General features: G+C 30.4%; 1 protein-coding gene across 2 annotated transcripts in view; it reads right to left on the reverse strand.

The window, feature by feature from the left end:
- The window catches only part of Fstl5 (follistatin like 5), a 776,424-nt gene that overhangs the window by 91,033 nt on the left and 661,323 nt on the right, over positions 1-24,068 (reverse strand). For both annotated transcript variants that reach the window (XM_047567007.1, XM_047567006.1), the window contains exon 11: positions 2,911-2,937. In XM_047567007.1, coding sequence (XP_047422963.1) covers positions 2,911-2,937 — 27 coding nt within the window. The remainder of the gene's footprint in view (positions 1-2,910; positions 2,938-24,068) is intronic.

Below are 24,068 nucleotides of genomic sequence, written 5' to 3' on the forward strand. Positions count from 1 at the left end.
GGCCTTCAGTGAATAAAATGGTTTAAATTCTTTTAATCCAGAGTCTATGCTATACCAAGCACTTATTACAATAATAATAATATATACCGAAACTACTTGTTTATTAAATAAATATTAGGAAATACTTTTTTTAGATTAAATTTATTATTACATTATAATTTTTATGATAAAATATTACAAAAATCAGTAATGTGCATTTTAAAAATCTACTAAAATGACTGGCCAGGAGGAATGATTTGGGATTTAATCTAGTAGATTTAAACTTCCTTTGGGACAAATATTAGAAATTAAATGTGTTTGGATTTCCAAAACTATACATTTAATAGACACTTTAAAATATTTGTTCACAAATGAGTGAGATATTTCTTCTCTTAACATTACCTTTCTGCATTCTTAGAAGCTATGATGAGTAGAAAAGAAATGAAACAAGAACCCAGAGAAGTAGAGGACACTATTCCAACTTGAATTGGTAGATAATACATACTACAATAAGGGAAATTTATTTAGATCACTCTTAGTTAAACTAGATTGGTAAGGCTCATGTTTAAAAAAAAACCTATCATATAATTATTAACTTTAAATCATATAGCTTTAACTCTAATGGGTAAGTAAAATGAAATTATGCAAAGTATTGCCATTTTCAGCTATTATTGACCTTAGAGTGTCTAAAATTCTTCAGTTGATGTTCTCTGGGATAAATTATTATGACCATAGTAAAGATGCTAACAGAACCAAATCACACAATTCTAGAATGACAAGAAAATTGGATCTCAGAAAAATAGACTAATAACAAATAATATTATAATATATAACCATTATGCATAATAAAATATTAGTTATACTAATTTTCAAAAATGGTGATAGAAATTTGCTTTTTAATATACACTGTTGAGATTCAATGATTCCTTAAGCTCATCTGTCATCTCTGTTCACCATTACATGTAATCTTTTTTTTTTTTTTTTTTTTCGTTTTCTGGTGCTGGGGATTAACCCAGGTCCTTGTACATGCAAGGCAGGCACTCTACCAACTGAGCTATATCCCAAGCCCACATGTAGTCATTTCTAACTGCAATTCCTTTCCAATAATTATGGCAGAGTAAAGAACAATTTACAGATGTATATGAATCAAAATTGAAAATTATAGTTTTCTGGGATCTATTTTTTTAATCTTGTTTAACAAACAATAATATATTATGATGATGACCACACATAAAATTTTAAAAAGTTAAATTTCCCAGAGTCATTTCTAATGTGTTTTAAAATTATCCAAGAGGTATTCTAAACAGTTATTTTCCTCAAGCACATATTGTGTCAATAAATCATGATGAGTGAGAATATCATCAAGTGATGGAGACTAGTTACTAAGAATATACATTTCTAAAACCTACTAGAAGAAATGTTTAAATAAAATTGGTTTCATATAATAAATCTCAGTGCAGTTTTAATCAATCTGAAGGCATCTTTTACATTTGAGTAGTTTGAAGAATATTACTAAATCATTATGACTGAAGATTATTATAAATTAATAATGTTCATGTCATTTATGCAGCAAATTCAAAATATAATGACAATATTTGTTTTGCATAATTTAAGTTGATTCACCTATCACAGATTTGCAAGGAGAGGGCCAATTGTATTTCAAACATTGTGGTAGAAGGATCTGGCTCAGTCAGGCAAAATTATTCATCCAATTTTTCCCAACAAAAACCATTAAAGCCAGACCTGAGGCCCTTGATCATAGACTCCTTAGATGTTGTATCTTCAATTACAATGATAAAATGGAATCATTTTTTAAAATGCCCAGAGAAATATTTATATGATCTCAAGAAGGAACATAGTATATAGAAATATTTATGTGATTTCAAGAGGGAAGATAGAATATCCAATAGATATGTCAATACTGCTTTTAATAGCAAATGAATTATGTGCACTGAAATGTGAAACATCCAAGTTAAATAGAAGGAGACACTAGACTCTCTTTATTAAGTCAGATGTTAAAGGAGTTTCAACAAAAGACCTAAGGAGCAACAAATATTAAGTGGGGAAAATAGATGGAATGGCTCATCATTGAGAACAGAAGAGAATCACAAGATTCCAGAATTATTTTAGTCTTATGCGATTGGCTCTCCCAGAAGCAGCAAATCTGGTTTCTTCAGGAAACTATAACGGGGGAAGAAGAAGTGTATTTCGGGTGGATTATAAAGACAATTTGGCTACTATTTAACAGGAGTGAAATGATGGCTCACAGACCTTTTTCTCACAAGAATTTAATTGAAGCACATGGACAGAAACATTCTTTTAGGAATTTTACTAAATGGTTAAAAAAAAACGGTTATTGTAAATGCTCGTGAATACCATTCATTTATGAAGTGCTGACTATGTTTAAGGAATCAATAACAACTATTCTTATTTTTGAGATAGAAAAATTGTGACTTAAAAAGGCTGGCCACTTTTACTATGATCTGAAGTGGTGAAGACTACAATTGAGTTGGGATCCTGCAAGTTTGCAACCCATTTTCTTATATAATTTATTATATTTCCTTGTTAAGGTGATGGATTTTTATAATTGTCCTTACTCTCAATCAAGGTTTATTATGCAAGTTATGTCAGTTGCAATTGTTTGTGGTTCTTTGAAATTTATACTCAAAATCATTTCAATATATTGCAATGCAACTTTCTGGTTATGTAGCAATACTAATCAAGGAGACACAAAGTGAAAAATATTTATAATGTTAGCAGTTTTGAGATATTGAAATGTAATCAAATAAAATAATAAAATCAAAGCAAATTACAATACGCTAAATATCAAAATTGTAATATGCTAATTATCAAAATGAATGATAGTCAACAAACCTAATAAAAATCAAGCAAAATAGTTACAACCATGTTAAAAAGAGTGGAATTTAATACCTTCTTCTCTCCATAATATGTTAGCTACTGCAGCATGTTAAAAAGAAAGAGAAAGAAAAATGAATTAAGATATTTTTGGTTCCATAGTTATACAAATAAACATTATAAAAGACAAATTTTCTGGAATAGAACATATATGTAATATTAGTGACAGTAAATCAACAAATTCCTTTAAAATAACAAAACAAAAAGAAAAAGTTCCTGGTCCACTATTAATGCTCTCTGTGCATTTCTTTAAATAATCAATTTTTCTTTAGAATAAAGATTTTGTTAATACACAAAGACTATTTCATGCATCATTGAAAAGAACAGATTATTTAAATTAATTTTACTGAAATACATTTCAGAACAAGCTTTGGTCATTAAAATTATTTAGTAGACAATTTAGTTGCTAATAGAAAAATTATAATTTTTAAAATGCTAAGTAATCACAATATGGAATAGTCCTACCTACTATGAAATATTCCTGAAGAAGAATAATTCTTGTAAATACAGGATTTTGAACACAAAATGTACTTATATGTACTCACCAATTTACAACGAACAGAATGAAAATACGTCTAAATATATCTTGCTTATTTCAGTGCACACTGAATTATTTCTGGACAATAGGTTCATTAAATACTAATCAGGGACTACATCAGTACAGAGTTAAATTATTAAAACAGAAATAAAAAATACCAATTGCAAATATTCTCAAGGAATTTCCATTTTTTTTATAATTCAAAGTAAAAAAAAAACTTATAATTTCAATATGTGAAAAAACAATATAAGTGGAAAAGTTTATCTACATCTGATTATTCCCTGAATATTTTGACCATATTACTTCTTTTTTATCTAAACCCATGAGTTTATTCAGCAAAGCCAAAAAGGTGTCTAGCCTAGCACTCCTTAGTTGAGTCTTAAGGTCTAAGTCATGCAGTTTTTATCACCTACTGTATTTCTCTTAAAAAATAAACCATTAAATGTTAACATTTTTGTGATTTTTTCAGTGTTTCCAATTCCTTAATAACATTTTTTCAAACAGGCAAAAATGATGTGCATATTCCTTCAGCACACTTGTGGTGCTGTTCTTGTTTTCTACCATGTGATTGGAAAAAATATGAAAAGACTTTAGGCGTTCAAGTTTTAAGATGAACAAGTTCTGGTGATCTCATGTAACACAAGGTGGTGATGGATATATTCATTTTACTTGATCATGGTAATACATATATATGCATATATTAATCATTTTGTATACTTTGAACATATGCCAGCTTTGATTGCCAATTAAATATATTGAATAAATAAAATGAAAGGACATATCTTATTCTGAAGGAAAAACTATAGACCTAGTAGGAAAAAGAATCATGGAAATAATTACAGCCATATGCTAAGTGAGATAGAAGAGCCAAATATATAGCAAATATAAACAGAACGGTCATCCCCAAGGGGCAGAATAAGTAGTGCGAGGATAGCTGCACCCTGGTGGGGATGCTCAAGCCAGGAAATTTTATCCAAACTTACAGGAGATTGTGGGGCATAGAGACATACAGAGGGTATTCTATGCACAAGAGAAAACCTGTGAGAGGCATACCGTGGTAGACATCATAACATATTTAGAGAATTTCAAGTAATCAGGTACATTTGAATGGTAATCTTGATAGAAGATGAGGCTAGAGAATCCGAGCACAATGAAAATGTAATTAAATTTTCTTCCATAGGCTCAGCAAAAATTGAGCCATCATTAGTCATCATGTTTTCACTTATAGATAAAGGTAACTAGATATATGTTTCCTGATATTTCTATCCATTTACTTAGTGAGTATTGCTTATCTAGCATGTGTCAGTCATTAATAATCAGTGCTAACAACCCACAGGGTAGGATGAACCTCCATATCTTTGCTGACAGAGCTTATCTCATAGTTGTGGAGATAAAAGGTATTCAATCATGACAGGAAAAATTGAAAATTTCTAATTTAAGGTGTTATAGAAAAGAGGAATACAAAAATATGAATAATTTTATTGTATAGATTAGACAGAGTTCATGAAACTGGGTGAAACTTCCTTAATGATAAACATTAAGATAAAGTTAAAAGATGAGTAAGAATGAATTAAATGAAGATTGTAGGGATTAGATTTTCAGATATAGGAAAAGGTATGCACAAAATCCTAGTGGAATGTCCAAGCACAGTCATTTTAAAATATTAAGGACATTAGGACTATAGACAGTGGCATTTTTTAGAATAGAATTTATGAGAAAATACCAAATATAGAGAACTTGTGATACTAATATCAGATAAGGTAAAATTCAAGGCACTGCACAAGGAATTTATACAATCTATAAGCATGGTATTAAAATATATGGTAAAAACTCTAAGAACTAGATATGAAATGGACAAGTCACAGACTGACTCCTTATCACGTCACTGTAAGTATTTGAAAAATGAAGAGAACAAGGGACATAGTTTCTACAAATATTAAGATAGAATTATTATATTTATAATAAATGTTTACCATAAAAAAAGTGTTTTCAAATTTTACTAGAAAATTTTCAAGTGTGGACACAAAGTAAACTACAAAATAAAAGTACCTCTTTTTTCTATAGGTATATTCCAATACTCAGAAATTGTTTAGGCAGTCTCAGACAAAAAATGAAGAAAATACATATGTTAAATCTGCATAATTCATGAATAAGTTGGATGTTTTAAATAATAAATACAATCACATTTTATATAAAACATAACAAAAAGGAGAACTCAAGATGCAGACCTAAATGGTTTTAGACAAAGGATAATGCACAGACTCTATTTGCTTACTGAGTAAAATAGGTCTTAAGTTTTTGTCATGACATTTATCGATTTTCCTCAAAAAGTGTCTAATTCCAATTGCATTTAATATTATTAGAATATAAATCAAGATGAAAACATTATTATTAATTTTTCAAAGTTCACAAAACTGATGCCAATACCTGATAATAGTAGAAGAGCAAAAGGAACTACAAGACAATGTTACAATGACCAAAATTGTAAATAAAATGTTGGCAGAATTTGCCAGGATATTAACAAGTTTGAACAAAGACAGAAATATTTCTGGAATTAAAGAACAATTTGGTAGAAACATATTTGAGCAATAAATGTAGCATATCATCTTAGTATGGCAAATGAGAACCATCAATATAATTTGAATAAACAAAAATGCTATCTGATAAAGTATACTGAATATTATGAAGTATAATATAGACACTCTTAGTGGACAGGTTTTGACCCAGGATCTCAAAACCTTCTATGTTTATTAATTAGTAAATTAATAAACTAAGAATAGAAGCCTAATTAAGTCAAAAAATAATAAATTACCAAAATGATAGAGAATCAAAATAGTAGATTTGAATAATTAATTTTTAATGAATTCAACAAATCATTAAACCAAGAAACAAATATATAAGAAATGTCAATTAGAAGATAAAATAACCAAATTTGAAGATAAGTCACAGAAATGAAAAAAATCACAAAAAGTTAGTAAGATAGGTCATATAGGTAGCAAGATACAAGATAAATGTCCAGTTTTATGATCTTTTGTTAAGAATGATAAGGTGTATTATAAGATTTTGTTTACATGGTCTACTAAACTTTAAAAAGTATAAAAAATGAAGTACAAAACATACTAAAAATATGGTAGATATAAAGATAAATTATTCATAAAGAAAATATTGTATAGATAATGAATAAATATTCAGATATTACATAATTTAAAAATTGCCTATGGTTGGAACAGGGGCCATAGAACAGGAACAGAATGCTTACCTACTACACACAAGTCCCTGAAATTAATGCCCAGCACCATACAAAAAAATTGTACTTTTTATTGTTGCTTTTTTACAACAAATTCCATTTTACTGCACAAAATTAGAATGTGCATTAATTTTAAAAAAAGTTGAATTTAATTACCCTGGTATAATAATGAAGACTTTTTCTTATTCTTCTTCATTGTTTTTCTGATTTTCATGTAAAGTATACATATACAAGGGTATTTCTGATACAATTTATCAGATAATATTGCATTCTGTTTATTCATTCATGTTAAGATGTCATTAAACTCGTCTTCAAATACACAATTTTAATAACTGTTCCACTAGTGGATTTCTGCCTTTTAAAATGGTTTATTTCTTAATTATCAAACTAAACCTGATACCTCAATTACAGCCTACTATAATTAATAGGACACAATAAATAATGTTGACTTTTGTCTAACTAACACATGTATGTGTTGTATATATGTGTGTATGTGTCTGTGTATTTACTGTGAAGTCCACTCTTCTACTCAGGTATCTCCATTATTATGCATTCCTCCAAGAGGAATGAGGAGATTTAAAGTTTTAAACATAAGTTCTTAAATCAAATTCCAAAAAGTTCCCAGCAGCACCACTATGTGTCTGTGAAATCCTTTATCTTGTCACACTTAAGGTAGACTATTATTATGTGTATGTGTGCATGCAAGCTTGCACAAGCTTAGTACATAGAAATATATTATAATATGTAAATTGAATTGATTATTAGTAATATTGAATATAATTGCAAATATTTAAATAAAATATTGTACCTCATGTCTTAATTCATTATTTCTATAAGGGTATTGTTATTTATTTTGCATTTTTAACCATTGCTTAAATATAGGAATGGCTTCTTTCACTGTATTAATATATATGTCATACAATATAAACAACTACTACTAATAAATGCAGTTTTGGTCAGGTTATTCATTAGTTTAGACACACAAATATGTATACATTCTCACAATCAGTATAGCCATGTGGAATTTGATGATATGCCTTGCACCATATAAACTCACATATCAAGCATGAAGTCTTTATGAATCTCTTACCAGAATTTTTCACCTAGCTTTTTTTCCCTCCAGTCTTAGTATTTTATTTATAGTAAGCCTCTCCAGAGACATGAGTTTGAAATTACTTTTTCTTCACATATAGAGTCCTGGAAACACCTAACTTACTCCTTAATATACAATAAAAATTATCTGTTCTAATCTCTTTTATTCATAATTGGACAATAAAAACCTCAAAGTTATAGACTTCATAATTCAATATTCATTTAGTACATAACTGGAATGTAAAAATTCTTTCTGAAGATAGAATACACCTTCTAATGAAAATGTGGTTCAGGAGAACAGATGCCTGATAGTAGTTACTGATCTTTATAATTAATACCTTTTAATAAGAATTCTTATTTTATATATTAGGTGCTTATGATACTATTAAAAATGATAGATCTCCTATTAAATATGCTATCTATGAGGAGATACATTTGAAGAGCTAAATGATATTACATGTGCAACAGCAGTAAGGTAGTTAACTACATAACAGTATGCTACAGTTCTGAACAGGTATTTTCTTTGGCTACTCATTTGTAAGGTGCCTGACTTTTCAACTACATAGGTTTTTTTGCTCGTCCTTCTCCTAGTCTAAAAGCTTAAGCTTTTTAGCACTGTAAGATATTTTTTTATAAAGTGCATTTATGTAAGCATAACATTTAAGCTAGATGTATTATTGACTGCTTCCCTGTTGGATTTAAGAAAACGACTTAACTTCAGCAGGCAAATGAAAAAGGGCAGTGTTAAAAGAAAATGCAGATAAAAATTTAATGTATCTGAAAAAGTGTATGGTTAGTGTTATGGTAGTTGAAATTTTTTGACTGTACATATGGAGAATGAAATGAGACATTTAACCATGCTATTTTTAGGCTAGAAACTATATTAGATATGTCAAGAGCACTGCCTGCCATATGCCTAATTCAAAGCCACTTTTAAATGAACCCGTCACTCTTTTAGTACTGATTCAAGATGATTCCCCCTATGACTATACAGAGTCTAAATCTAGTGTCTAACAATAGCTGATTAGGCCAAAGTGCCTAGCATACATTAGGGGATATAATCAGAAACTGGTCAGTAAAGTGTGGTCTTCCTTTCCATAACATGATGAGATGGGATAATCAGATTCTTCTGGGGAGTAGTTGGAATCAAGAAATTGTGCTGGAAAATGTAGAGCAGAAAGAGCAGGAATTGTAAGAATGCATAGCAAAAAGGCACCATGAGGCACAATCAGAGTCATGATAACTTGTGATAAATCAGAGTAAGGCTCACAAAGACATGAAAGAGAAGAACAGACTATCCAAATCATGAGAGAGGCAATAGTGAGCCAGTGCAACAACGTGGGCTTCTGGGTTCTCAGTGTGGATACATACCGTATTGTTTCACATTGTCGGCTTAAAGTTCACTTCAGTTTTAAAGTCACCAATGGTTTGAACAAATAGAATGAGTCTACTTCTGAAAATCAAATGAGTCTAACTATATCCATGACAAGGTAAGAAGTGTGGCTATGTCAGAAGATTAAAGCCATCATACAAAACAAATAAAAATGACATCCATTTTTCCCTCCAGTGGCAAGCAAGTGAATACACCATATGCAGTGGTTCAATCAGGATGTCTAGCAAATTACCTCAAGCTTGGTGGTCTGTATGGGAGCAGCTTGACTGAGGGTTGTGGCTTCAGGTAGGGGTATTTATTAAGGCAATACTCATCTAAATGCTTAACTTGGGGTGGAAGATTCATTTCTAAGATGGTTCATTTATATGACTGGCAACTTGGTGGCTGCTAGCAAGAGGCCTTGATTCTTTACCCCTGGCCTCTCCCCTAGGCTGCTTCAGGATCCTCAGATTCTGCCAGTGGACTTCCCTCAAGTGAGTGACCAAAAAAGCAAAGCAGAGGCCTTTATGACTTGACTTCTGAAATCATTTGCCTTCACTGCCATACTGCTTTCCATATGATAGAGATTTTTTCTGCTTCAATGTTTGAAAAGTTGGGAAAAGGGTGTACATGACAGGAAATGAGGATTGATCCCACATGGTCTCAGGGTAAAAGACAATTTGCCTCTAAAAAACACAATTTCAAGAAATTTTTTCTAGCTAACATCCTCTTAGCCAGATAGTCAACAAGTAAACTTCTCTTTACATGGAAATTCTACACCCTCTATTCTTAGGAAGTGGTTTCTCTTTCACAATCCTTCATACAAATGATTGCTAAGGGTTTTATGTGATGAACAATAAACAGTGACATTAATAAACCACCACGGATAATTAGCTGCTGATAAATAGGGGAGAAATGTTGCCTTCCTCTTTTGTTTTGACTTCCTTGTCTAGAAAACATACCACAGGGATAACGAAGAATTACAAAAGAAAACAATTATAAAATATTCTTCAGTCCTTGGCATATAACCAGTTGCTCAATAGATATTGGCTATGTGGATACATATACAAATATGTATATATGTATATATATGTATATATATATATACACACACATATATATTGTTGAGTCCTAGATAGAACTCAACATTAGCAAACACATAAAATTAAATTAATAGAAATATATGCAAAAGAGAACACTGCATAAAATTGTATCTTGATACATCATTAAGGCTACACAACAAGTCTCCTTAATATCATTCAGGACAACAAAATTATTAGAAATACTCAGATAATAATTAGCATATGGCTATTAAGGAAGAAATTTAGGGAGGTAAACCTTTCAACCCTTCTTTAATTCGGTTGCAAAACACCATATAATTTTTTAATAATAGGATATTTATTATCTCACTTATACCAACCTCCTATTTAATATGTACTTAAATGTATGTTATATATTCATAACATATGTGATTTTAACATATAGACAATTATATTGAAATGTAGTGTAAACTAAATGACTATCCTATCTTTGAAGAAAATGAAATACTTTAAAATATTTGTCCTCAAGATAAGTAAGGATTGTTAGATATTTTGTATGAGAAATTGCTAATAACAAATTATAATTTAAAAGCTCAAATTATCCTGATATTTTGGGAATTTTAGTAGATACATAACTTATAATTCAGTCAAAATGGATTTTGTTTAAAGATATAAAACAGATTAGTAATGACATTATAAGAGTATCAGACAAAATGAAAAGGATAATGAATGAAAATTCTGAAATATATAGCAGTCACAGAATATGTTATTATAAATATATATACATATATATGTGATTTATATAAGCCACAAATTATATTATATATTTATATGTGTGTGTATAAATATGACATCACATTGTTTGAAAAGGTGTTCATGTAGAAAATGATATAAATTTTCATTAAACAAGTTGGTTATAAGGTAATGGATTAGATTCAGAAGAAAATTTGTTGCATGAACCATAACAGACAAATGAGCTAACATGAAGACTTAATGAGCACTGAATGAGTTAAAACTGTAAAATATCTGCTATGGTGCCTGGCACATACACTATACATATGCATGCATATATAATGTGTGTACACACACAACATATTTATGTATATACATGTGTACACACATATTTTAAAACAAAAAATTTTGCTAAATATACAGAGAAACAAATCTTGGAAGAGAATTTTGTGCTTATGATTGAAATATGAAACAACTTGCATCAATAATATTTTCTATATATCTTATTTTTTGATGATGAAAATTAAAGAAATTTTAATATGCACAGTGTTGATGATGAGATCCTTAAAATGTTCCTAATATTATTTCTTAATTATTACAGACCTTAACAGATCAATGGCAAGTTCTGCAGCAAATTATAATTTGTGTTCCCTTATGATTATTTCAAGTGCTTCCTGGAGTTGATTGAAGTTATATGCTTTTGATTTGCTTTTAGACACAACAAACACAAAACTTGGCACTCTGTTATAAGCAGAATGTAAAACTTGACATCTCAGCCTGTTAAAGGCTTATCCTATATTAGGAAGGCCATATGCAGTTGGATTAAAGGCATGACTAACTCTAGAACTGAAGTTTTTTTCCCAAAGAATATTAAATATATTTTAGTTCATTTAAAAGTTTCATGATAGACAACCAGATATTTGTGTTACACAGTAAGAATTTTGATGTAAAAATATTAATTTGATAATTAAAAGTAATAACCTCTTTCATAAAGGTTTCATCATGACATAACTGGTAATATTTTGAAAGTACTAACTGGACAAGTTCATTTTAAGAATGTGTGTCCAATTTGCTCATGGAATCATTTGTTTATTGTTGAAGAGGTTTAGGTCATACCAGTCAATTCAATGTTAGCCAGAATCTCTCTCTTACACTTTTTTCCCTTGAATATTTTTTATTTATTAATTTTAAAGTAGTACTTATTCAAGAAATATTAGTCATTTTGCTTTGCTTGCATTAGTGAAGAGGAAGGGATAGGTTCTGCTTAAAGTGATTTAGTATGATCTAGATGGTTGATCCCAAATTTGCAGTGTCACTGTCTCTAGTATCTGTTCCTTTAAATTTCTTGATGGATATGTTTCTAGCTATTAGAATTTGCTTACTTTTAAAAATGAGATCAGATGAATTACATGAAATTCATGATGTTTATAATATTATAAACTAAGAATAAATTCAATAACATATTTAAAGAGGAATACATATGAAACTGGAAAAAAGTCTTATCACCCCCAGGATTTTTGGTTTGTTTTTCCTGTCATAATTAACAAAGCTTCCTACATTGCTATATTAAATCCCCTAGTCACAATAATATGCTATTATAAAACTCTAATCTTTCAGGAGTCTAAAGCCTTCTTTGTTGCAGTATTGTCATTAATGGTGATAAGTATCTGTAAACAAGTTTGAGAGCCACTATTCTTTCTCATGAGGTTAGGAGAAATGACATTGATGGAGGAATGACATTATACAATTTCTGCTGCTCTAACAGAAAACAGCACACTAGATGATTTATAAAGATTTCTCACATTTTGGCAGTTAGGGAGTCCAAGGTCCCAGAATCTGGTGTGGTCCCTCTTGTTATACCATAACAGGGAGAAGGACATCACATGGCCAGGGGGTAAGAGAAGGCCAATGAATTCTAACTCACCTTTATAGCAATCCCTGCCCAGGATAACTAACACACTTCCTTGTCTAGCATCTAAATTCATTGCCAACTTTTAAAGGCTCCAGTTCCCAATACCATCATTTTGTTTTCTGGAAAACCCTGGTTCCAATGTAGAATAACTAGTCCCAAGGTGTGAAACCAAAAGAAAAAGAGGTAGATAGATCCAAGATTGCTAAGAGCATGATTTATTGGGGAACTTACTGACAGCAGTGTGGTCCTGAGTAGCAGTAAGACCAAGTAGATCTATGCTATTTGTGACAGAAGTAGGGGTATATATATTGCTCAGGACAAAAAAGATTTCATCCAACTAGCATGTACTTGGTTTATCTCAAGCTAATGTCAAATAAGCACATTCCTGGTACTAGCTTCCTGTCATAAAGCCCCACACACCATTCTAGTGGGTTTGTCTATTTAAAATATGCTAAGAAACTATGCAAGAAAACCTGATCTGGGTTACTGAGAGTTAATCATGGCAGTTTAAACTCAACTTGACTGCAGTCAAGTCAAGCCAAATCCATATACATTGGTAATTAAATTCTAAGAAGAATTTTAAAGGAGACCTTCAAACCATGATATTAAGAGTGGGTAAAGAAAAAATGTGCTCCACTACCATGAACACTATGAATTTGAAGCTCTGCCCATATTGTTTTATTGCTTCTTGTCTTTTTCTTTTGAAACATGAATGTTACTACTAGGAGTTGAGCTACTACTTCAAATTGTATCAGTAGAGAAAAAAAAAATGGAAAAAAAAAAGCTGGAAAATAACAACAAAAGGAAAATACTGGTCTGTTTCCCTCTGGTTCTACCTGCCCTATGTGCCCTTCTTTCCCATTTCCACTTCCTACCACAGTTTCTGTATTAATGAGAGAGAACAATGCCAGCTGCTCTTTTCCTTCCATTATCAACATTGAAAAAAGGGCAGTCAAACAACAGACAGTAGTGACACTCTAGCAGCTGCAGTTACTGGCACAGAGAAAAAGAGAATGGGGTCAGAGATGCTCAGCAGAGAAGTGACAGAGAGAGCAAAGAAATTAGGCCAAGTAGCAGCAGTGTAGCCAACCATGGCTGTGGTAAGAATGAATGCTGGCACGAAAAAGTGAAGATTTTCAGCAAAAGCCTTCTGAAAACACAGTGACTACACACATTTGGAACCTTAAATTACTGCTCACTCTTGAAAATAAAATGTGATAAGGTAAGACTTTGGATATGATATAAACATACTTTCCCTCAAATATATACACACACGTTAGTGTTTACACACATTTTCCTAAACACTTATCTTTCCCATACTCTACCAGAAGGAACAACAAAGGGAAATTGTCAGATTTTAAGAAAACTATTATGTTCTGAAAATATCTTTTCAAAGTCAAAGATAAACTTGCTTGTGTGAATATGAGACACTATATGGAATTCAGCATCTTTATAGAATAATAGACACTAAGACTTAAATGAAATTTAGTTGTTTATCATACTTTCTAATAAAGGGGTAAGTGACTATTAAATATATTGAAAACAAATATTTTGATAGTAAGTACACATAATATCTAACTTGCTACCCTTTTAAAATAATCCTGTACATAGAATATAGTGCTATCATTTTTACTCATTTAAATAAATTTTACCCATTATTTTAATTCTTAAAAGTTTGAAACTAATGATCATTGACCCAAAACAATATCAATGATGGTAATTAGAAGAACATTTGTTGAGACCTCATTATGTGCTAGATTTTAGAGCACTGAATCCACTAACATTTCATTTAGACAAATGTCTGTAATTGAGTTAATTTCTATATTAGCTTAATCTAAAAAAGAAAAATAAAGGAAGTATGTGCTCAAAATGTGAGGGTAGCTAAATAATCTGAAATAAGTTAATGTTCTACAAGCAAGTTGATGAGCAGAGCATCCATTTCTCTTAAATATTACTCCAAATGTTTATAAATTAGGCTTTGAAACCAACATTGTCTTTCTGGACAACATTTTACCAATCATATGTAGATATGGAAATGAAAAAATACTCAGGGAGCCACAAATGCATGAAAAGTTGACAGTAGCTCATCTTCTATTATCAAAATAGGTTCCTTCTAATGACAATTTAGCTCCAATTTAATGGTTGCAAATTAATAAACAAACAGTCTAAGGCTTAATTTTAGTCACTGATTATTTTAATATGATTATTTATTATGAACAAATTTGTGAATGTGATGAGGTTTTTTTTTTTTTTTTCTTAGAAGTTCAAGCAAGCTGATAAAGTGATACTGGGAGATTCTATTATGCCAAATAATCTTCAAAAAATGAATAAAGAAGCCAATCTAATCTCATATTGAGTGTTCACATTAATTGTGTTCCAGCAGCATGATGTAATGAATTTCTGTGATACATATTTCAACTTGAAATTATAGAGTTAAAAAAAAAGACAATGAACTGTTGAGAATTCAAATTTAATGTAATCCTAGCAAGGTAAAGAAAAGCAGTACTCAAATGCCTACTATATGCTAAAATTAAAATCTAATTCAATTAAAACAATTCTTATTTTGGTATCTGATAAATCCTAAACAAAGTGTGGAAAGTATTTTCTTTGCAGTCATATAGCTTATATGTGTTTACTAATTTGACCTTTTCTGTTCATGCAGTTCATGGTGCCACTTAATCTGATTCTGTACAAGGATGCTTTCTTGCTTAATATTGCAAATTCCAAGTGAATATTTTTATAATCTTCTTAGTATATGACCACAAAATTAACCAAATATACCACACACTTCATGACTCTTCCTTAGGTATGGTATTTCCCTGTGTCTCCAACCATGGAAGTGTCACCACAACCACCGATGAACAGTTCATATTTCACCACCTCAAAAGATACTACATTATTCAACTTGGAAATTTTTTCTATGTATGCAATTCTGTCACACTTGCCTTATATGCCTGCTATGGGAATTATTTTATTTAATTATATATTATAGTTTCCCTTTATTTCTACTTGAACTGAAGTAGAATGTGGAAAATTGATTTATTTAGTGTTGACCACATGCTAGTAACATGTTTAACTGTTTCTAACAGGTGACAGACAGTATGAGTGAGCAAACCTTTGGTTCACTCTAGATAATTTTTTCTTCTTACAATGAAAACACTTATTCACTTTGCAAATTTTGGTAAATATCCCTTTTCCAGTGATCATTTAAGAAACAGATAATTAAATACAAAATAGGGCTGGGATGTGGCTCAGTGATCAAGTGCCCCTGAGTTCAATCTATGATACATCCCTCCAAAAAAACAAACAAATAATTAAGTCTGTAGTAATACTATCATAATATTCATATACTTTGCAAAGTAACTAGCTTCATACACTTTTAAATTACTTAAATAAAAATACAGCCATTTTAAAGAGTATATAGTAAATTGATTTGGTTTTAATGGAGGACTGGAAGAAATTAAAAGGTAAATTTAAAAGAAGTTTTAAAATTATAGCAAAATATTCATAACATGGTAAGTTCTTCCTATATAATTTCTGAATGCCTGGTAATTCAGAGTTTCTATAGTATGTGTATTTTCTGACTCAAAAGGAAACTGCAAAACCAAGTCTGACAGATAATGCCAAAATGATTTTCAAAAGATGGATGGAAAAACTGACAATAATACTAGCAATGTATGATTATTATTTTTCTAAACCTCACTGTCTTGGTATTATGCAGTTTTTTAATTTTTGTTATTCTAGTTGATGTGAAATAGAATTTTTCTGTGGTTTTAAGGTATGTCTCCTTGATAATTTATGTAGATTAACATCTTTGAGTAATCTAGATTGGCATTTCAGTTTTCCTTGTTTCTGATGTCTTTTAAAAACTACAGATGAGGTTGCTTTTAGCTTGTTTGACTACTCTTATTTATCTATTCAGGATAATAAGTACCTGTCAGTTACCTTTGCTGACAATATTCTTAGGGCAATGTTTTATGATCAGAACTTCTTACTAGGGGCAATATTATATATCTGTAATATCAGATTCTCTAGAGGATCATTTCAGCCCAGGAGTTTGAGGGCAGCCTGGGCAACATAGCAAGAAGGGTCTTGCTGGTCTCAAAAACAAACAAAACCCAAAAGAACTTCTTATAATGTAATCAAATTGTTTTCTATGATGTTGTATTTTGCTTTATGAATGATACACTGAAATTAGATTCTGATGTTAGTAGTAGCAAAATCATAAATAGTAAAATAATGGTTATATTATATGTGTTATATATACTCATACACAGAGAGTCTTCACTAGAATATCATGTAATAATGAAATTAGAAAATACATTTTCAATTATAAAATACATTTTTCTTTTTAGTAACATGTCTTCTGAGACCCAATTATATTTAGAAACACATTTTGACTCTCTAATAGGTTGAGATGAAAAACATAAATATTTTGTTCATTAAAAATTTAGTTTCTATTAAAATTGCATTATTGCATGAATTGTTCCAAAAGACTTATTATCCTTCACAGCAGAGACTAGTATAAACATATGCATTACACAGACAGTAGTTAAATTGGGGGGGGGGAGATTTTTCCAGTTGGCACACAATTTTACTTCATGAGAGTGAAAAAAATATTTTAAGACATTTTACATTTAATATTTCATATGTAACACAAATATGAAAATGTACTCAGAGCTGGAAAATAAGGTTGCAGAAAAAAATAAAATTATCTGGTTCACTTTCTCTGGCATATTCATCTCCTAATCAGTCATTATCAAAATTCAGATAACTGAAAAAACAGAGGTCAAAAGGGCAAAGAGATGTATAATCTGAGCTATCTGCACAAAGTTGTGGCACATATTAGACTTCACAAAACTTTGAGCTAACACCTCATTTCTGTTCCTCACCCGAGCCTGGAATTTCAGAGGCACATTTGTTTTATTAATTATTTACAAAGGTATGCTATTATCTTACACAATTTCTTTATTCAGAGGACTTTTAAGAAATTTTTGGAGTGATGTTCATAGTACTGTTTAAAAAAATAAATATATAGTTATTTAACAAATAACTCATTACATGGAATTATGAAATATCAAAGGTGTTCTAATATTTTCTCCTCAACACCATTAACAAAATGTTAGTATATAATATGTTTTTAAAGACTCATGCAGATTTTTATCTCCATTTAGAAAAAATTCACTATGCTCTTTAATACTGATTAAGAAAAAAATGAATAGCATTAAATATAAAAATCAAAGTAGAAATTTAATTACTTCTAGACATGATTACTATGAACATTTTGGTACGTAATATCTTCCAGAATGTTTTTTAATCAAATGATGAGAACATAGTACATATATTTTTTCTGTGTGATAAAATATTATATGTACCTTTAAATATAAGTAAACTTAGGTCTACATCATTAATTTTTAATAATTTCAATGTGTTTCATTGTAAAACCATACACATTTATTTAATCAATTCCTCATTGATATATATATATATGCATATATATGTATATACATATGTATATTTTTTGCATTATTATAAACAAACCTGGGTTTCTTCTTAGTACCCTTAAAAGTCAACTTTTGATTACTTTTGATTACTATGACAAAATATTTGAGAAAGTCCACTTAAAGGATAAAACATATTTTGGCTTGTGGTTTCAGAGGTTTTAGTCCATGGTCACTTGGTCCCCTTACTTTGGTCCTATGGTGAGGAAGAACATCATGGGGGAAGGACCTGTTGAAGGAAAGCCAGTCATCTACTGGCAGCTGGGAAGCAAAATAAGAAAAAAAGCAGGAAAAGGGCCAGGAACAAAATATACCATTTAAAGGCATGCCCTCAGTGACCTACTTCTTCCAATTAGGCCACCACCTCCCAATAGTACCTACCATCAGTGGGGACCAGATATTCAACATAGGAGCCTTTGGAGGACATTTTAGATGCAAGCTATAACATCCATCTTTTGTTTATTTCGATATTCACACAGAGATCTTGTACTCAATATTGTTACTACATAGGAGTTTATTTAGTCGGCATGACTAAAATAATCTAAATAAAATGCCTTTATCTCTTGTCATCAAATAATTTAGGCAAATTGTCATTGTGTAACATGAGATAAAATGATAGTCCATTAAAGGTATATGATGTCTGGCAAAGAAAATTTAGAGAATAAATTAATATAGAAAGCTTTAAGTCTTACTTTTCAGCGTAGGCAACAGGAATGCCTGTAAACCTGTCAATTTAGTGACGTTCAGATCACATTGTGTCTTGAAATATAACAAAGCTGTACTAGCGTTCTGAACTGGGAACATGTTAGAAACAGATTTAATTAAGGATATTGGAAAGGTTATCGTTAAAAATATAGTCTTTAGATAAGGAAATCATGAGACATAACTTCAGCATGTTTTGAGTCAACAGATGAAGAGGAAACAATTTATGGAACAACTTAATTCAAGGCTGGGACAATGTCATTGGTCAAATTAAGAAATATGAAAATAAGATTTATAATAAATAATAAAATCTCATCAAATAATAAATGCTTATCAAGTATGATTAACTGCACATGACTCATTATCTTAAGTGTATTTTTATTAGAATAAGCTTATTAATATGTAAATGTCTATGACAATTGTTAAACAAATAGTTTGGGGAACCTTGCAAAAGAAATATGAATTTGAGAGAAATATGAATATCATCTTCCTGGCCTCTGGAGACATTAATATGAACTGTATATGTGGTCTTATTAAATGTACACAATCTCCTTTTGAAGTATTTTTTCTTTCTTTAAAAATAAGAAGGAAATGAGGATTAGAAAAGTTAATTAATTTGCCCATACTACCAGAATATGTCCTCTTTTCAAGGTTTACAATGTCATATTCAAATTTTCCGTATATGTAAAAAATTATGCTTTAACCTATATTAAAATTATTCTACTTCTAAAATAACCAAGTACATCATAAACATTCATATACTGTTTGAACTTTTGGGCACAAGTAGGCAAATTCTACCATATTTCTAAATTTCTGTCACATGAATTACACTTATTTCAGTTATATAATCATCAATAAAATATACATATGTATATAATTTATTTAAGTAATTCTGATAATTAAATTAATCCATTTAAAATATTATTTTCATGTGACGTGTTAAGTTTCCTATAGAAAGACCAAAGCCAAGGATATTAGGACTTTCTAGGGAGAGAGTAACAAGGGTAGAGAGAGGAGGTAGAAGAAAGTATTACTTTATGTAGTATGAAAAATTCATTCCATCATGATACTTTATAAAGTCAGTGATCAGAAAAATAGTAATGGAATGGAGGATGCATCTCAGAACACACCTATAACATTTTGGAAATACTGTGACAAGAGTTAGTATTGCAGATGAATGGGGAAAGAATAAACAATTCAATGAATGGTACTGGGATAACTGGATTCCACTTTAAGGAAATTTTATCTCTAGAAAAATAGTATAAAATTAAATATTCTTTTAAAGAATTTTAAAATGAAATTTTAGTTCTAATTGACCAATTATGAACAAATTACATCGTTTTGTTAACAATATAGTGAGCTATAATTAATTTGTTAAACTTAATTCCAAGGTAAAGATTGTTGAAATAGCACAATATTGCCAAGGGTAGCACTGCTTGTAACAATGATAAAAAGAAAAGATAGATGTATTGTTATGATATATTGGTTATAATATATTGACTATAGTATATTTTTATATTTATATATTATATTACAATATTTTCAAGAAGCTAGATTAACCATATTCCTTATTAAAATCCTGGCAAGATAGGGTACAATCTGTGCTCAGTGCTTTATGCAGTCAGTAGCTTAAAAGCTTTCTATGGCAGTCTAGGTTTATATCACTTTTCATTTACCTTAACCTTGAGGATGAATCATTTTAATCTGAGAATTGACTCCTCTTGGGAATGGAAATATGTCAATTGCTTATGCTATATACAAGATGCTTTCAAATAAATAATATAATACTTCTGCCTAAACCTTCCTCACATATTTTATATCATCTTTTCCTATTCCCAGTTTTAAGTACCACACAATCCCTTATGACTCATTTCTACTCTTCTTTGCATTTAAGTCCTCCCTGTGCATCACTCCATTAAGTCTTAGTTATCCAACCCTGTCCCTAAAATAACTAGAGTAAATTATTTTGAAGCATGTTTTTCTGGTTCAATTTGTCACATGAGAAAACTTCCACTGAGCTCTGTTGACAAAATTGGGCACTGTAACTCAAAAGTTTTCCAATTCAAAGATTAGGGTAGAAGCAAAACACAGACTCCTCAGCCATATGATGCTTTGAATGAGTCATTCTCTCAACAGTATCATATTGCTTGGAAATGTAGTGTAAAAAAATTGGTTGCTACCACTGTGACTGATCCATTATGTAGAAAATAGCTGAATGATTACTATGAAGCCATAGATAAACAAAGTATGTCATTTACTGTGAAACTTGTAAATCCTTCTTGCTCTCTTCTCTGCATCTTTCTAAAAGAAAACAGAAGAAATGTGTGCTATAGAATTTTAAAAATATAAGAATATAAATTGAATAAATATAAAGAGGAAAGAAAGGGTAGATTTTGCTTTCACTCTGGCAAAAATGAACTTGGGCAAGAGATTTTGATCTTTTATGTAAAATATCTTAATATTTCCATAAGAAAAGAATGTGTATTCCAATCAGTTGAATCAATCATTTTAAGTGCAAAGATAAATAATATTTCATATTTGTGTACATATTATGAAAGTCCACACACATGTATATCTGTCTACATCTATGTCTACATCTTTGTTTCTATTTCTCTATCTATAAGCATTATTCAATTTGGAAACCTCTGAGTTCCAGCAATTACTGGTTTTCCACGATTTTTTTAAATAAAAAGAAAATTGCCAATGTTTCTAGCAAGGAATAGAAAGCTATTTTCAGAAAATAAGGTACTGTATATGTCTAGCAACTCTAATAAGGGCTTTATATATAAGAGTTGAACAAAAAAAAAGAAATTCCATAATGTGTTACTACTTATTTTACACTACAGATAAGATAATACAAGCTCACAGAAGATATACAATAGTCCCCAAGACTCAGAGCTATAGTGATCCAACTCACATCTTACTGCAAAAATCATACTTTTCTATTATACCAGTGGTATTTTATTAACATATATTGTATCCTATCACCACCAAAAGGAAAATACTTTTGGTGTATTTGGACAAGTCATTAAGTTTTTAAAAATATATACAAATAAAATCATAAAATTATCATTGATGGGCCTGTGACTGGTTCTTTTGACTTCCTTGAAAATATCTATCAAAATACAAATGTGTACAAATGTATAATTAATATGGTCTATAGCCACAAAATTACTAGAGGAAAATTTAGAGAAATTCTTAATTGGGGGTTACAAAAGATAATTGTTTTCCCTATTGTGATCACCAACTAATTTGAGAGTTGTTTTGTTATACAGAATTTTAACAATTTACTTAGTACTAGGAAACAATCCAAGGAAAACAGTCTTCTACCACACAAATATTATAACATTTTTAAGTCTTTTTTTCTGGGAATTGAACCTATGTCTTGGCATGTGCTCTACCACTGAGCCACACCCCCAACTCCACAACTTCAGTTTGTACTCTTCCATAGCTACTCATATTCTACTCTGTTTTCTTTTTTAGTATTGTCTTGATTTTAATTATTTGCATTCTTTCTAAAACTTGGCAGCTTTACATCAATAATATGTATGATATGTTCTTAATTACTAGTATAGTAAATAGAGTGAAAGATTAGCAAAACTTAAGAACATTTAAAAAAATTTTTTCTTGTAGATGGACACAATACCTTTATTTTATTTTTTTATTTTTGTGTAGTGCTGAGGTTCAAACCTAGTGTCTCACACATGCCAGGCGAGCACTCTACCACAGAGCCACAACCCCAGCCCATTAAGAATATTTTTTAAATCAGAGAAAAAGTTTGTTATACCAAATAAATCATATTTGTATTCCTGTAACAGATTAGAATAGAGCTGAACTAGGAAAGCTTGAGACTTTTGTACTGTTGAACCCCATTAGTTTCAACTTTTGCTCCTTGGACAGCTCACATAATTGGAATGCACAAGTAACACCTATAAATATGTTATTTCCAGACTTAGAAAATACATCTCTGAAGCTTTCACTTGGATTGTTTCTACCTTATGAGGTGATTTTGAAAGTTCCATGAATGTGCATGTGCCATGTTTGTATCTAAAATGTTCCCAAAGAGCTTATGTATTAAAGATTTGGTCCCCAATGTAGCAATAGGACTAAAGAGTGGGGTCCTTCAGATATAACTGGGCATGAGGGCTCTGACATCATCCATGGATTAATCAATTGAAGGATTAACAATGTGATGGCATTGTTGGGAGATGGTGGGAACTGTGGAGTGGATGCAAAGTTGGAGGAAGTAGGTGGTCACTAGGGGTTGTCCTTGAAGTAGATATCTCCCTGACCCTAACTCTGGCTGTGCTCTCCCTCTCTCTTCCTCTCCCCCCACCCCATCTCCTTCCTGGCCACTATCTAGTGAGCAGCTTTTCTCTTACTTTTCCATGCTCTTTCCCCATGGTGTTCTGCCTCAACTTAGGCCTAAAGCAATAGAGTCAGTTGAACATGAACTGAAACCTCCAAAACCATGAACCTAAATAAATCTTTCCTTCTTTAAATTTTCTATGTCAGGTACTTTGATCATAGTGGCAAAAAGCTGATGAACACAATATGCCAGGACAAGGGCTACACTGGTACCTCTCATAAATATATTATTTCTGATTGCAGCAGTGTACTGCTAACATAAAATCTCAAAAAAAATTTAAAGTATTGTTTTGATATTTAATAGTTTAGAACAATAAGTTGAAACAATTAAAAACAATTTCAGAAACTATTTATAATTACTCATATTCATATGTACATTTATGAACAAAAAATTCATTAATGCTTACTCTAAAATTTTCCTGGCATTACATGCTGATTGTGTGTGTTACTGATTAAAGAAACTATGGCTAGATGTTTTACTATTGTAACAAGAAAATTATATTGAAAAATATATGATAAGCATTAAAAGAAAATCAGAATAGAGAGTTGAAATAAAAATATTTCATAAATACAATCACAAAAGGCAAAGAAAACTAGAGTTTTCAGTTACTTGTTGCCTAAAATTATTTTTAACAGAAAATGAATTGCAAATTGGTATCCAATAGAAAT

This window comes from Sciurus carolinensis, chromosome 10, assembly GCF_902686445.1.
Source record: "Sciurus carolinensis chromosome 10, mSciCar1.2, whole genome shotgun sequence".
In the NCBI taxonomy this organism is placed as follows: Eukaryota; Metazoa; Chordata; class Mammalia; order Rodentia; family Sciuridae; genus Sciurus; species Sciurus carolinensis.